At 46.1% G+C, this 15,146-nt stretch overlaps 1 protein-coding gene across 2 annotated transcripts; it reads right to left on the bottom strand.

Moving 5' to 3' along the window:
* Positions 1 to 977: 977 nt before the first annotated feature.
* LOC123136623 (uncharacterized) lies at positions 978 to 2,623 on the bottom strand. Of its 2 annotated transcripts, none has more exons than XR_006467143.1 (2): positions 1,600 to 2,623; positions 978 to 1,524 (listed from the first exon to the last, which is right to left on the bottom strand). XR_006467143.1 is itself a non-coding variant. In XM_044556050.1 (2 exons), exons 1-2 carry the CDS (start codon positions 1,932 to 1,934, stop codon positions 1,346 to 1,348), a joined length of 501 nt encoding a protein of 166 aa, XP_044411985.1. In that variant the 5' UTR covers positions 1,935 to 2,618; the 3' UTR covers positions 978 to 1,345. The 2 variants fall into 2 exon arrangements, 1 of the variants encoding a protein (XP_044411985.1); XM_044556050.1 differs by having other exon boundaries at positions 978 to 1,511; positions 1,600 to 2,618.
* Positions 2,624 to 15,146: the final 12,523 nt, after the last annotated feature.

The raw sequence follows: 15,146 nt of genomic DNA on the forward strand, positions 1-15,146 counted from the left end.
TATCGGAATGAGGTGTGTAGTATATCGTTGAGAAGCTATGGATTAGGCGCAAGTTTGACATGTTGAACACTTTTCGAGATTCCACATGGTTTAAGAGCAGTTTCGAAAATGGTGCGGCCCATGACGAGTGGCAGCGAGCGTTTTTTCGCGATTTCTTCTAAACCTCTCATCGGAATGAAGCAAACGATACGCCGTTGGATAGATATCGTTGCGGCGCATCTTTTTCATATATAATTTTTTCTCTAATTCCTTACGGTTTAAGAGCAGTTTCAAATTTTCGGTATTGTTTTCGCTCCAGTTTTTGAACCGTTTGTCGAAACGAGACGTGTGATACGCCGTTGGAAAGCTACGAACGAGGCGCAACTTTCATATGTTAAATTATTTTTGAAATTCCTTACGGTTTTAAGTTAATTTTGAAAATCGCACGGCGGACGACGAGTGACAGCGGCCGTTTTTGGCGAAATTTTTGCAAACCGCGGGTCGTAATGATTCAAACGATATGCCGCTGGAAAGATATCGCCAAGACGCAAATTTTTCATGTAGAACACTCTCTCTAATTCCTTACGGTTTAAGAGCAGTTTTAAAAATACGAAAATGCGGACACTGTTTTTCGCGACACCAAAATCGACGAGTGAATAACATCAGACACATGGACGCACTGCTTCAAACTGAAAACCGTATTGCATCGGACCGGCAAGCGAGCTGCATGGTTCTTATACTCTTTTTTCTATTTTATTTTTATTAATGAGTTCTTTTTTTATGAATAAGAGTGGAGCGCAGGGATGAGGCCAAGTGAACCACATCAAGAGGGAAAGTGAAATGCAATACGAGTCTAAGTGAAACGTTGAACCATATCTTTTTTTTGCCTTTTTTAACATTTTTTTATAAATGCATCTGAGCTGCATGGTGAGAGCTAGTGAGCTTCATTGGACGGGGAAGCGAGCTGCATTGTTCCTAAATGCTTTTTTTAAAATGGATTGTGTGAAAAGTCCTTCGTAATGGACTTTTTTCAAGACCAAAGTGCATTGCATTTGCATGATATTCTTGATGCAAAAAGGTAAAAAATAATGAATCTCTAGGCAAACATACAGTCATACATACATCTCTACAGAGCAGAATTAGCTCTCGAGCACCACCAGCAACTAACTGAACCACATGGGCTACCTTTTGCCGCATTGCCCACTGCAAACAGTGCAGTGCACTTTTTCTTTCACTATTTGCTTTTTCATAATACACATTAACTGCATGATTTAATTAGCAAACGATCATCAAGTTTTTTTTAGTGGGTGTGTAGTGCACTTCTTTTCTCTTTGTTTGCTTCTTGGCTTCTCTTCTACAAAAGAAATTAATCTGAAACTGCAGCAATTAACAATAGCGGACTCAAGTGTCGGGCATCAGCACTGCCGTCGGGCCCAATCTTTGCAATGCGCGCATAGCCGGACCGCATGCCGATGCCGGCGAACTGCACGCCGAAGGTGAGCTGCAGGCAACCCAACTGCATCGCCCACAAACTGCAGCGGCGGGCTGCATTCACCCATTAGCAGAACCACTCGAGTACACGGCGTGCACTGCAAAAAAAACCAGCATGGATGTGCAAACCTCTCCATGGCTGTGCTTACTGCATAGATGCGTGTGTTCGTGGGATTCCCATGGTGGCTCTGGCGACGACCCGATTCGGTAGGCTCATCGGGCTCTGGATCCCCTCTCAGGGGAAGAGACAGCGAGGGGAAGGGGTGGCCCATCTCAAAGGTCGTCGGTGGCCATCTATGCGCCCGCACCTCAGAGGAGGATGCGGCTCGCCCGCTGACTCCCCTGCAGCACACATGTGGGTGGAGTGAGCTGCAACTTGAACAAAAAAACTCACCTATGCACGGGCGTTCTGAGCTGCACGAAGGAGCACTGTCGGACCTCACCCGACGCTTCCCCATCTCCATGGCCGCCGGATGCGGAGGAGGGGAAGCCTTGGCGGCTGCCACGTTTGTGCAGCATCTCGCCCTCACTGGGGGAAGGTTGGTGGGGGCAGCCGGCTAGGTTGAGGCGTGGGGCAGTGCATGATGGTCTCATGGCGGGCGGGATTCGGCGATCCGTGGTGGGGCGGGGCTCCGCCCGAGGGCTTGGTTGGTGGGTGAGAGGAGGCGGCGTCAGCCGGGAGGGAGGAGGCCGATCGGCAGGGAGGCGAGCGGGCACGGCGACCGGATCTGGTGCTGGTCGATCCGCACTGTGCGTGTTGAATGTGGGGAGGGTGCGCGGCGTCTCGGGTGGTGCGCGCCATGCCGGAGAGGGTGGGGTGCGCCACGGCCTGGATCCGACCCAGGGCGTCGCCGGGGGGGTGCGCGGGTGTGTCACGGCCTGGATCCGGCCCAGGGCGTCGCCGGGCGGGTGCGGGGGTGTGCCGCGGCCTGGATCCGGCACAGGGCGCCGCCTGGGGGTGTGGGTGTGCGCCGCGGGGCGGGTAGGGCATGGAGGGAGAAGGTGGGTAGGAGAGGTCAGCGGGCGGGAGAAGGAGGGAGGTTGTGTGGTGGCCCGGAGGAGGAGGAAGGTGGGCGCGATGGCGGAGGTTGGTCTTGGGGTGGGCCGGCGCACAGAGGTGGATCGGGTGGTGGGGGCGGTTGCGGGAAGGAGGTGGGACGGGGTGGGGAAAGCTACAGTTCATTTTTGTTGCTTTGGGGTGGGCGGGGCAGCTCTGTTGTGTTAGCAGAATAAGGGTTTGGTGTGCAGAATAAGACTCTTAAGGGTGTTATCATAATAGACCCACCCTGTATATATATATACATGTTATTCTTTTGTAGACAGAGAAAATCACACGGCTTATTAGCAGCAATCGTCTGTGTTATTATTGGTCTTCACACACATTTCTGATCACGGACCTGTTTGCCGCGTATCACACACATCTTGTTCAGTTGAACCATTTCTATTGTATTGTGCAATAAAGGTTGCAAAGAGGGATCTACGGCAGCAAGATCTATCGAGGTCTCTGTTTTGTAATTTTTGACATTTTTTATTTTTTGAACACATGTTGATTGGCTTGAAGAAGGTCTATCTCGTTACTTTTTGATAATTGTTTATATGCAAGAAACTAGTTTGCATTTTTCAAAGTTTTTTGTATGAACAGAATCACACACGAACTTACTATAGTAATCGTTTGTGTTATAATTTCTCATCGCAAACAGTTCATCCGAGTGGGTTGTTTGTTGCGTATCACACACATCTGGTTTACACGATTCGTTTGTGTTCTTTTGGCTGATTGCAAATGCCGCATATCACACACATCTTGTTAAGATGAACCATTTCCGTTCTCTTGCCTAATCGAAAACAGTTTGTCCGAGTGAACCGTATATTGTATATCACACACACACACACACACACACACACACACACACACACACACACACACACACACACCTTGATCTCGCTGACCGTTTCTGTTGCATTCCCTAATAGCACACAGTTCATCGGAGCAAACTGTATGCCGTATATCGCACACACATTGATATGGCTGCCCGTTTCTGTTGTTATTCCTAATCGCGAACGGTTCTGATGGATCAACCATATGCCCAGCATCGCACACGCAAGTAAAATCTGAACCATCTTTGCTGTCTCCGCCATCGCAAACCTTTTACACCTTTTTTGACTTTTTTTACACCACCGTTTGCGATTATTTCATCGCTCACAGTTTCGTCGATGGGTCTCTGGTCGTAGTGTCGTGTTAGCAGCATCCTGCAGTAGTGTATGATGTTTGAGTAGATCCACTTTGTCATATGGGTTAATCATGATCTTGGTTGGCATGATTGTATATTTTATTTATGGTGTTGTCCTACGGTGCCCTCCGTCTCGTGCACACATGAGGGGCCCCTGCTGTAGGGTGTTGCAATATGTTCATGGTTTGCTTATTGTCGGTGTTGCGGGGTGACAACAGACTAAATGCGGATAAGTGGATTATGGTGTATGGGAGTAAATAGGACTTGATACTTAATGCTATGGTTAGGTTTCACGACCTTAATGATCTTTAGTAGTTGCGGATGCTTGCTAGGGGTCCAATCATAAGTGCATATGATCCAAGTAGAGAAAGTATGTTAGCTCATGCCTCTCCCTCATATAAAATTACAAGAATGATTACTGGTACTTGTTATCGATTGCCTAGGTACAAATGACTTTCTTGTTGACAAAAGCTATCTACTTTTACTACCTTGCATTTTATTCTTAGTTTTATTCCCGTAAAGTACTCGTAGTTTTATCCTTTCAAAATAGTTTCATACTTGTTCTAGGTAAAGCAAACGTCAACTGTGCGTAGAGTTGTATCGGTGGTCGATAAAACTTGAGGGAATATTTGTTCTACCTTTAGCTCCTCGTTGGGTTCGACACTCTTATTTATCGAAGAAGGCTACAAACGATCCCCTACACTTGTGCGTTATCAAGACCTTTTCTGGCGCCGTTGCTGGGGAGCAATAGCGTGGGGTGAATATTCTCCTGTGTGCTTGTTTGCTTTATCACTAAGTAGTTTTTATTTTCAGTTCTAAGTTGATCTCTGTCTTTAGTTATGGATATGGAACATGAAACAACAAAAAAATTAGTGGTACTTGCTACTCATAGAGATGGGGAACCTCCTAAAACCCTCGATGCTCGCTATGTGAAAAATATTATGCACTACTTTGATAATCCTGAGAAAATCCCATTCAACTTCATAATGGGAATAACGTTGGATCAACATGAATACTTTAGGGATTATCGCTTGACACAAAAAGGGAAACTATTATGGCATCAAATTCATATGTTAAAATGGTATGCTTGGAATCTATGCTCTAGATATGGTTATACTTGTTGCTCTAGGATGAACGCTCCACATCTTCTCTTTTCATGCAACTTTAATAATAATGAAACCTTAGCTTCTTATGCTAATGGTATATATGATTACTATGATGTGGAACGAATAGAATAATTTGTTGATTTTAAGGGTGCTTATGAAATTGAATCTTTCTTTTTGAAGTATGAAGCTTTTGATGATGATGTTTATCGACCTGAAAATTTTGCCATCCTTAAATATTGCTATGATAATTACAAATACAATTCCGATATTGATGTATTTATTGAGAAAGGATCCGCTGTCCAAGAAGAGATTAATATTTTGTAGAAGTCTATGGAAGAAAAAATTGATGAAATTGTGAGCTCATTGGATGAAAAAGATGATGAGGACAACAAAGAACAAAAGGAGGAAGAGCGGATTAGCTACCCGTGCCCACCTTCTAATGAGAGTAACTCTTCAACTCATACATTGTTTAATTTCCCTTCATTCTTACCGAAGGATGAATGCTATGATAATTGCTATGATCCCGTTGATTCTTTTGAAATATCCCTTTTTGATGAACTTGATGCTTGTGGCCATGATGCCAATATGAATTATGCGTATGGAGATGACTTGCTATTGTTCCTTATGTTAAACATGAAATAGTTGCTATTGCACCCACACATGATAGTCCTATTATCTTTTTGAATTCTCCAAACTACACTATATCGGAGAAGTTTGCTCTTATTAAGAATTATATTGATGAGTTGCCTTTTACCGTTGCACATGATGATTTTGATGAATATAATATGCATGTGATTGCTGCTCCTACTTGCAATTATTATGAGAGAGGAACTAAATCCCCACCTCTCTATGTTTCCAACATGATAAAATTGCAATAAACTACTTATGCTATGTATTGGCCTTTACTTGATGTGCATGAATTATTCTTGTATGACATGCCGATGGATAGGAAGAGATTTAGACTTCGTCATTGCTTGATATATGTTTATTTGTGCTCACTACTAAATGCAAAATCATTTTTAATTAAAATTGGCTTTGATATACCTTGGGATCCGGGTGGATCCATTACTTGAGCACTTTATGCCTAGCTTAATGGCTTTAAAGAAAGCACTGCCAGAGAGACAACCCGGAATTTTTAGAGAGTCATTTATTTCTGTTGAGTGCTTTTATGAAGTTTAAAAACAAAAAATATAGAGGGGAACTTAAAAACTTTTCACAAAAGAGAAGCGACTGGAAGTTATGCATTGGAGAAGTGAGGGTCGACCTTGAACACTTGTGTTCATGTTCATGGAAACAATGTAAACTTTTCATGAATATTCTCACAAGAATAATTATCCCCTTGTACAATTCCATTTTATTACAAAAATAATGTGCCAAGATTTGCCTTTAGTATGGGTAGATTGCTTGTTGGTATGTGCGGTGCAGAAACAGAAACTTTGGTTGTAGCGCGTGAATTTTCATTTTTTTTACTGGAACGTCAAACGTTTTTGGAACTTCTTGCATAGTCTTACTATACAAATTGTTTACTTTGTCCTAATCTTTCAGAACTTTTGGGGTACCAGAAGTATGGTAGATGTTCAAATTGCTATAGACTATCCTGTTTAAGACATATTCTGTTTTTGATGCATTTTTTGCTTGTTTTCATGAAACTATCGATTTTTATCGGTGGTATGAGCCATGGAAAAGTTATATTACAGTAGCTACAATGAAAAAACAAAATATGAATTGGTTTGCAACAGTACTTAGAGTAGTGATTTGCTTTATTATACTAACGGATCTTACCGAGCTTTCTGTTGAGTTTTGTGTGGATGAAGTGATCAAAGATCGAGGAGGTCTTGATATAAGGAGAAGGAGGAGAGGAAAGAGATCAAGCTTGGGGATGCCCAAGGCACCCAAAGTAAATATTCAAGGAGACTCAAGCGTCTAAGCTTGGGGATGCCCTGGAAGGCATCCCATCTTTCTTCAACAAGTATCGGTATGTTTTCGTCTTTGTTTCGTTCATGTGATATGTGTAAATCTTGGAGCATCTTTTGCATTTAGTTTTCATTTTTCTTTGGGACATTTACATATGTGCCCCTAACTCGAACCCACTACTCAGATTTGCCCCTAATTTTGAAGCATGCTCAAATTTGCCCCTCCGTCGTTAAGTAACTACTCAGAAATGCCCTTCCATACAATACTGTAGCACTTTCCGTCCAATACTGTAGCACTTCCCGTCTGCTACAGTACACATGGACCTTTGATGGTCAAAGGCCTTTGACTGGACGGAAGGGCATTTCTGAGTAGTGACTTAACGGCAGAGGGGCAAATTTGAGCATGCTTTAAAATTAGGGGCAAATCTGAGTAGGTGGTTCGAGTTAGGGGCAGAAATGCAAATGGCCCTTTTTCTTTTATGCACCATGCTGGTATGATATAGTCCATGGTTGATTTATAGAATGCTCATTGCACTTCACTTATATCTTTTGAGTATGGCTTTATAGAATGCTTCATGTGCTTCACTTATATCATTTGAAGTTTGGATTGCCTGTTTCTCTTCATATAGAAAACCGTTATTTGTAGAATTCTCTTTTGCTTCACTTATATTTATTAGAGCATGATCTTTTGTAGAAAGAATTAAACTCTCGTGCTTCACTTATATCTATTTAGAGAGTCAATAGGAATTGGTCAATTGCATGGTTAGTTATGAAATCCTACATAAAACTTATGGATCACTGAATATGATATGTTTGATTGCTTGCAATAGTTTTGCGATATAGAGATGATAATATGTGGGAGGTACTAGTAAACAGTTGTGGTTAGTAGGAATATTGGTGTTAAGGTCTGTGATTCCCGAAGCATGCACGTATAGTCTCTCGTTATGCTATGAAGTTGGAGCATGATTTATTACTGATTGTCTTTCTTATGAGTGTCAGTCGGGGACGAGCGATGGTCTTTACCTACCAATCTATCCCCCTAGGGGCGTGCATAGTAGTACTTTGCTTCGAGGACTAATAAAATTTTGCAATAAATATATGAGCTCTTTATGACTAATGTGAGTCTGTGGATTATACGCACTCTTACCTTTTCGCATTTTGCTAGCCTCTACGGTATCGTGCATTGCCCTTTCTCACCTCGAGAGTCGGTGCAAACTTCGCAGGTACGTCCAAACCCCGTGATATGATACGCTCTATCACACATAAGCCTTATTATATCTTCCTCAAAACAGCCACCATACCTACCTATTATGGCCTTTCCATACCCATTCCGAGATATATTGCCATGCAACTTCCACCGCTTCCATTTTGATGACTTGAGCATTCATTGTCATATATCTTTGCATGATCATATAGCTGACATAGTGTTTGTGGCTCAGCCACCGTTCATCATCTTTTTATACATGTTACGCTAGATCATTGCACCTCCTGGTACAATGCCAGAGGCATTCATATAGAGTCATACTTTGTTATAGGTATAGAGTTGTAATTTTTATTTCTTTTGAGTTATAAGTAAATAAAAGTGTGATGATCATCATTATTCATTATTAGAGCATGTTCTAGTGAGGAAAGGGTGATGGAGACTATGATTCCCCCACAAGTCAGGATGAGACTCCGGACAATGAGAGAGAAAAAAGAACTAAAGAAAAAAAGAAAAAAATGAAAAAAATGAAAGAAAAGAGAAGAAGAAAAAGAGAGAAGGGGCATTGTTACTATCTTTTACCACACTTGTGCTTCAAAGTGGCACCATGTTTTTCATATAGAGAGTCTCCTATTTAGTCACTTTCATATACTAGTGGGAATTTTTCATTATGGAACTTGGCTTGTATATTTCGATGATGGGCTTCCTTGAATGCCCGAGGTCTTCATGAGCAAGCAAGTTGGATGCACACCCACTTAGTTTTCATATTGAGCTTTCATACACTTATAGCTCTTCGTGCATCCGTTGCATGGCAATCCCTACTCCTCACGTTGATATCAATTGATGGGCATCTCCATAGCCCGTTGGTTAGCCGCGTCGATGTGAGACTTTCTTACTTTTTTGTCTTCTCTATATTTACCCCTATCATCATACTCTATTTCACCTATAGTGCTATATCCATGGCTTGCTCTCATGTATTGTGTGAGGGTTAAAAATCTGAAGCACGTTAAAAAGTATGAACCAATTGCTCGGCTTGTCATCGGGGTTGTGCATGATAAATACTTTGTGTTAAGAAGACAGAGCATGACAAGACTATATGATTTTGTAGGGGTAGCTTTCTTTAGCGTTTACATTTTGAAAGACATGATTGTTTATTGGGATGCCTGAGTATTGATGTCCTTATGTCAAATTATAGGCTATTGCTTTGAATCACTTATGTCTTAATATTCATGTCATGATTAGATATATGATCAAGTTTATGCTAGGTAGCATTCCACATCAAAAATTATCTTTTTTATCATTTACCTACTCGAGGACGAGTAGGAAATAAGCTTGGGGATGCTGATACGTCTCCGTCGTATCTATAATTTTTTATTGTTTCATGCCAATGTTATACAACTTTCACATACTTTTGGCAACTTTTTATATGATTTATTGGACTAACCTATTGATCCAGTGCCCAGTGCCAGTTCTTGTTTTTGCATGTTTTTTGTATCACAGAAAATCCATATCAAACGAAGTCCAAACGTGACAAAAATTTACGGAGAATTATTTTGGAATATATGTGATTTTTAGGTGGAATCAACGCAAACAGGTCCCACAGAGCCCACAACCCACCAGGCGCCCCATAGGTCCCAGGCACGCCCTGGTATCTTGTGCCCTCCTCGAACGTCAGTTGCAGCCCTTCCTCTGGCGCAAGAGAGATAATTTATGGAAAAATCATGTAAAAATTTCAGCGCAATCGGAACCGTGAAGGGCCAGATCTGGGGAACGTGAAACAGAAGAGAACAAAGAGGGAGATCCAATCTCGAAGGGGCTCCCGCCCCTCCGCCGCCATGGAGACCATGGGCCAAAGGGGTAACCCTGCTCCCATCTAGGGGGCCAAGGAAGAAGAAGGAGGAGGGGGCTCTCTCCCGCTCTCTCCTAGTGGCGCTGGAGTGCCGCCGGGGCTAGGATCGTGACGGGGATCTACATAAAAAATCTTGCTACCATCAACACCAACTCTCTCCCCCTCTATGCAATGGGTGTAACACCTCTTCTCCTAACTGTAATCTCTACCTAAACATGGTGCTCAACTCCATACATTATTTCCCAATAATATTTGGCTATCCTATGATGTTTGAGTAGATTCGTTTTGTCCTATGGGTTAATCGTGATCTTGGTTGGTATGATTGTATATTTTTTTTATGGTGTTGTCCTACGGTGCCTCCGTCTCGCACAAACGTGAGGTCCCCCGTTGTAGGGTGTTGCAATATGTTCATGGTTTTCTTATTATCGGTGTTGCGGGGGTAACAGCAGCCTAAACGCGGATAAGTGGGTTACGGCGTATGGGAGTAAAGAGGACTTGATACTTAATGCTATGGTTGGGTTTCATGACCTTAATGATCTTTAGTAGTTGCAGATGCTTGCTAGGGGTCCAATCATAAGTGCATATGATCCAAGTAGAGAAAGTATGTTAGCTCATGCCTCTCCCTCATATAGAATTACAAGAATGATTACTGGTACTTGTTATGGATTTCCTAGGAACAAATGACTTTCTTGTTGACAAAAGCTATCTACTTTTAATACCTTGCATTTTATTCTTAGTTTTATTCTAGCAAAGTACTCATAGTTTTATCCTTGCAAAATAGTTTCATACTTGTTCTAGGTAAAGCAAACGTCAGGTGTGCGTAGAGTTGTAACGGTGGTCGATAGAACTTGAGGGAATATTTGTTCTACCTTTAGCGCCTCGTTGGGTTCGACACTCTTATTTATCGAAGAATGCTACAAATGATCCCCTACACTTGTGGGTTATCATCTGCGTGGTGTGGTCAATGTGGTTAACGAACGACAACCATCCGAAGAGGACTGCACACGGTGAGGCTGACAGATGGACCCACCAGCTACATCTTCGCACGCAAGGAAGTGCCTCCTTATTACGCACAAAAAAAATCCTCCCCCTATCAGCTCAAACCCACCAGCTACATCTTCGCACGCAAGGAAGTGCCTCCTTATCCTCCCTGATAGCCGGGAGCCACCCGGTCGAAGATACGTAGCGTTGTCATTCTAGTCACAAACGTGTAGGCAGTCCCGTCTATATCATGTACACATACGTACATACATAAAGGCAGGGTCTCGAATGCCTACTCACACATACGTACGGTCGGGGCTTGTGTACATGGAGAGGCAGCGGAGGGCAGCAACGGTGTCCTGTTCATCGGCAGTGGGCTGGGTCGAAACGGGGGAAATAGCGTCGTGTTTGGTAGGAGCCAAGTGACTGGGTCCGAATGGGTCATGTTCATCGGGAGGAAACAGGCTGGGTCCAAATGGGTCGTGTTCAATGGGAGCCAACTGGCTTGGACGGAACAGCTAGAACGGGGTCTGGCGTACCGCAAAACAAAGGAAAACGGCCTTGTGTTCGACCGCGTACGGTCGAACCGGGGTCCTGTTCATCGGGAAGGGTCTGGCGTACCGCAAAACAGAGGAAACAGGCTAGTGTTCGAGCTCCTACGGTCGAAACAGGGTGCTATTGATCGGGAGGGGTGTGGCGTACCGCAAAATGGAGGAAACGGACTTCTCTTCGACCTCCTAGGTCGAAACGGGGGTCCAGTTCATCGGGAGGGGTGTGCCGTACCAAAAAATGGGACTCCACGGCTACTGTTCATCCACCATCTACTGCCTCGTTCCAGCCTCCACAGGCTATTGTTCATCAGCCGTCGACCTCCTCCAGCCTCCACCTGCGACTGTTCATCCACAGTGTCTCCCTCCTGCCTCCACCATCTACCGTTCATCTATGGGCTCTTTTTCATCCAGCCTCCACCGGCTACTGTTCAACCACCCCTCCACGGGCTACTATTCATCCAGCCCTCCATCGGCTACTGTTCAACCAGCCCTCCACGGGGTCCTGTTCATCCACCCCCAACCGGCTCGCTCGGGGTCCTGTTCATCCAGCGGCAACAGCCTCTACCCCCATGGGGGTCCTGTTCATCCAACCCCCACCGGGAACTGTTCATCCAACCCCCAACAATGCTCACTGTTCATCAAGAGGCAGCAGGTCGACCGGCTTTAGTTAGCAGTAGTAGGGAAGGAATCGCTCGATCGGGTTCAGTTAACAGCTAGGGATCGATCGATCGCTCGGGTTTAGTAACGCGTAGCCAGTGCAACCGCTTGGGTTTAGTAGGCGAATGCCTCGCTCGGGTTCAGTTAGAGCCCAACGCATAGCACCCACGTGCATACGTGTACAAAAGAAATGTGCATTGCTCGGCCCCGACCACCCACCGCAACCGGAAACTCCCTGATATTTTCCTCGCCCTCACTTCTACCACGGTTTTTTTCGTCATGGACGGCCCAAAGAATGTCATGCAGCTGCGTCTCTGGCCTGCCCCGGACGTAATGCCCATTTTCAGTCATGATTTTTTTGTCATAGAAGTAGGAGCCCACCACATCTATGATGATACCGAGTTTTGTCACAGTTATCGTCATAGAAGTGTCATAAGAATGACAAAAAAATTCGTTCACCCAAAATGTCATGGATGTATCTTTTTTTGTAGTGAGGCTATGCAACAGAATAGGAGATATTGAATCAACAACAGTAACAAACCTAATGCAAGAATAAGAGAGAAGAGATTGGGCGATATCTAGTTGATCAAGGGGGGTTTGCTTGCCTGATTGCTCGGCAGACAGATACGGACGCTCGACGGTGAAGTAGTCGATCACCGGATCAACATCGGTCTCAAGGTAAACCGAAAAGAGTAATGGAGGGGGAACACAATAAATAACAGAGCAATCAAAGTATCACAAAGCATAATGTCGGTGTACAAAAGTAGGGGTACTCCTTTTGACCCCTTTACTTGTGCACGGGCAGTCAGAGCCTCCCACCACGGCCACGCATAGACACAGCAGGAAGGGGAAGCTGGAAAGAATCCAAGGCCACAAGGCGAACGAAGCAACAACAAGGACCAAGACCACAAAGATCAGATGGGCGTAGCAGGTTCCCCTGGCAAGGACCCTTGCTGGGGCAGCCTCAGCAACCCCGGCAAGACCCTTGCCGGGGTAGCTCGTCTGCGCCAACCAAGGTTAGCTACCCTTGAGCCCACTAGCGTTCGACGGACATGTTGGGGCGAGGCTCGGGAGGCACCTCTGTGATGGCATGCACATCTTTGTGAAGACGAGGAAGAGACAAGACCAAATGAGGATAAGAAGGCAACCATCCTCACCCCAAGAAACCCATGAGGCCCCCGGCAAGGTCCCTTGCCGGGGAAACCAGCGTGCCACGGCACGACCCTTGCCGAGCTACCCGGCAAGACCCTTGCCGGGCCAGCCGACGAGGCCCTCGCCAAGCCCACCGGCATGGCCACCGCCAGGCCCGCGCCAACCAAGTCTTCACCTCCGTTCGCATGCAGCTACCAACTCAACCAGCTAGGCAGGCACTTGCCTGGCAGCATGCAATCCTTCATGGAGGCTCCACCACCGCGCCACCTCAGCTGCCTGCCTACTTACATGGCACCGCATGCATCGCTGGCCAGGCCGCGTGTCGAAGCAAGGGGGAGCGGCGACGGACGGGACAAGCCCCGCCCCCATCCCCGATAAAGTAGAGGGACACCTAAGCCTCGCATTTAATGCACCTTGTCCTGTAATACGGGCGATAAGCTCGTGCTACTGTATCACTTTCCACCTCCTGTGTGCCACTGTGGCAGCCCCTTTCGCCTATAAATGGAGGCCCATGGCGCATGGAGAGAGGATTAGGTTTTTCGAACCCCTGAGCACCCCGAGCTAGTTCGTGAGCTCAAAAACACTAATACATCCACCAAAGCAGGATCGTAGGGTTTTACGCATCTTTGCGGCCCGAACCTGGGTAATCCCCCCTGTGTCACCTATTAGTCCCGCTCTTCTCATGATCCCCGTGCCCCGCAACCGTAGAAGGGATTCCATTGATCCCATAGGTGTCATTTCCCACCAACATCTTTGGCGCGCCAGGTAGGAGCAGCACTATTGTGAGAATCTGGTCTAGCAAGTCGACCTAGCTGTTCTCCATCGCCACGGCTCCTACGGAGAAGGCGACCAAGAAGGCGACCCTGCCTGTAGGCACGAAGGACGCCGAGCGGCGACAAGAGAGCTAAGTCATGCTAAACTTTGAGTCTGTTTCCTTAAATACAAGGCTATTATCCTTGACGGTTTAGCCTATGTATGGGAAGACTATACGCAGAGGGGCCCTCCTGCGATTGGCAACGCCCTTGTCCTATTTCGAGCCCGGTCAACAGTTCAAGCGGCCGTGTCAAGAGCGGCAGGGTAGCCTTTCGCCATTGGCAATGCTCTCGGTCCTGACTCGAGTCAAACTCGACAGGTCGAGCGGCTGCGCCAAGGGCGGCAAGGTGCTTTGTCCGGCGATAAGCACACCCGGCAGGCCAATAAGGATCCGTCCTCAAAATGCCGCCCTGGGTTTACGTGCCGGCAAGCTTACCCAGTTGACGTGGGGTGGACATACAAAGGAAAATTGAACAGGAAAATAACATGCATAGTTTTAGGGGCATCACGGAGTTATATTACATAAATTGCCGCAGTGGTTCTAACTAAAGATAGCTTTGTCTTGGTCATGAACCTGTAGCGGCGACGGAGAACGGGATGCCTAGTCCCTGCGCTGGCCCTCCACCCTCTTGATTTTATCGATGCGGCTGAGGATGGGCTGGATACGCTCATTGAGCGCTGCAGTGTCGACACCCTCCGGCAAGCTCTTCAGCATAGCTCCAAACTCGAGGTTGGGGTGCCAGTGCGCGATCTTGGTGAGCACCCTGGTCATGGTCCCCCGACAGAGTATCTGGGATTCCTCGGCCAGGGACGCCGCCCGGTTGGCGTGAAGCCGCTTCAGAGCGCCGACGACCTTCTCGAAGTATATGTTTAGGTTGGCGTTGGAGCTCAGGCTCGCTTCGGGGGCGTACACCATCTCCGGCATCCCCAGGATGGCCAGCTGCTCGTCGGCCGAGTTTGCCACGGCAGCAAGGCGCCCGAGCCAGCGCTTCTCGCCCGCCTTGTAGTCCTTGAGGTTGGCGGTCTTGTTCTTCAGCAGCTGCTTCTCCGTCTCCAGCTCCTTGGCCAGGATACCCTCCCGGGTCATGGCCCCCGATAGCGTCTCCTTGAGCTCTCCTAGCTTCAGCTTGAGATCTTTGATGGAGGCGTTGGCCTCGGAGAGCCCTCCAGACTTGCTGAAGACCTGGCCTTGTGCCACCGTCAGAGCATCATTAAGTGTGTGCTT

Source organism: Triticum aestivum, chromosome 6B (genome assembly GCF_018294505.1).
Source record: "Triticum aestivum cultivar Chinese Spring chromosome 6B, IWGSC CS RefSeq v2.1, whole genome shotgun sequence".
NCBI classification, from domain to species: domain Eukaryota; kingdom Viridiplantae; phylum Streptophyta; class Magnoliopsida; order Poales; family Poaceae; genus Triticum; species Triticum aestivum.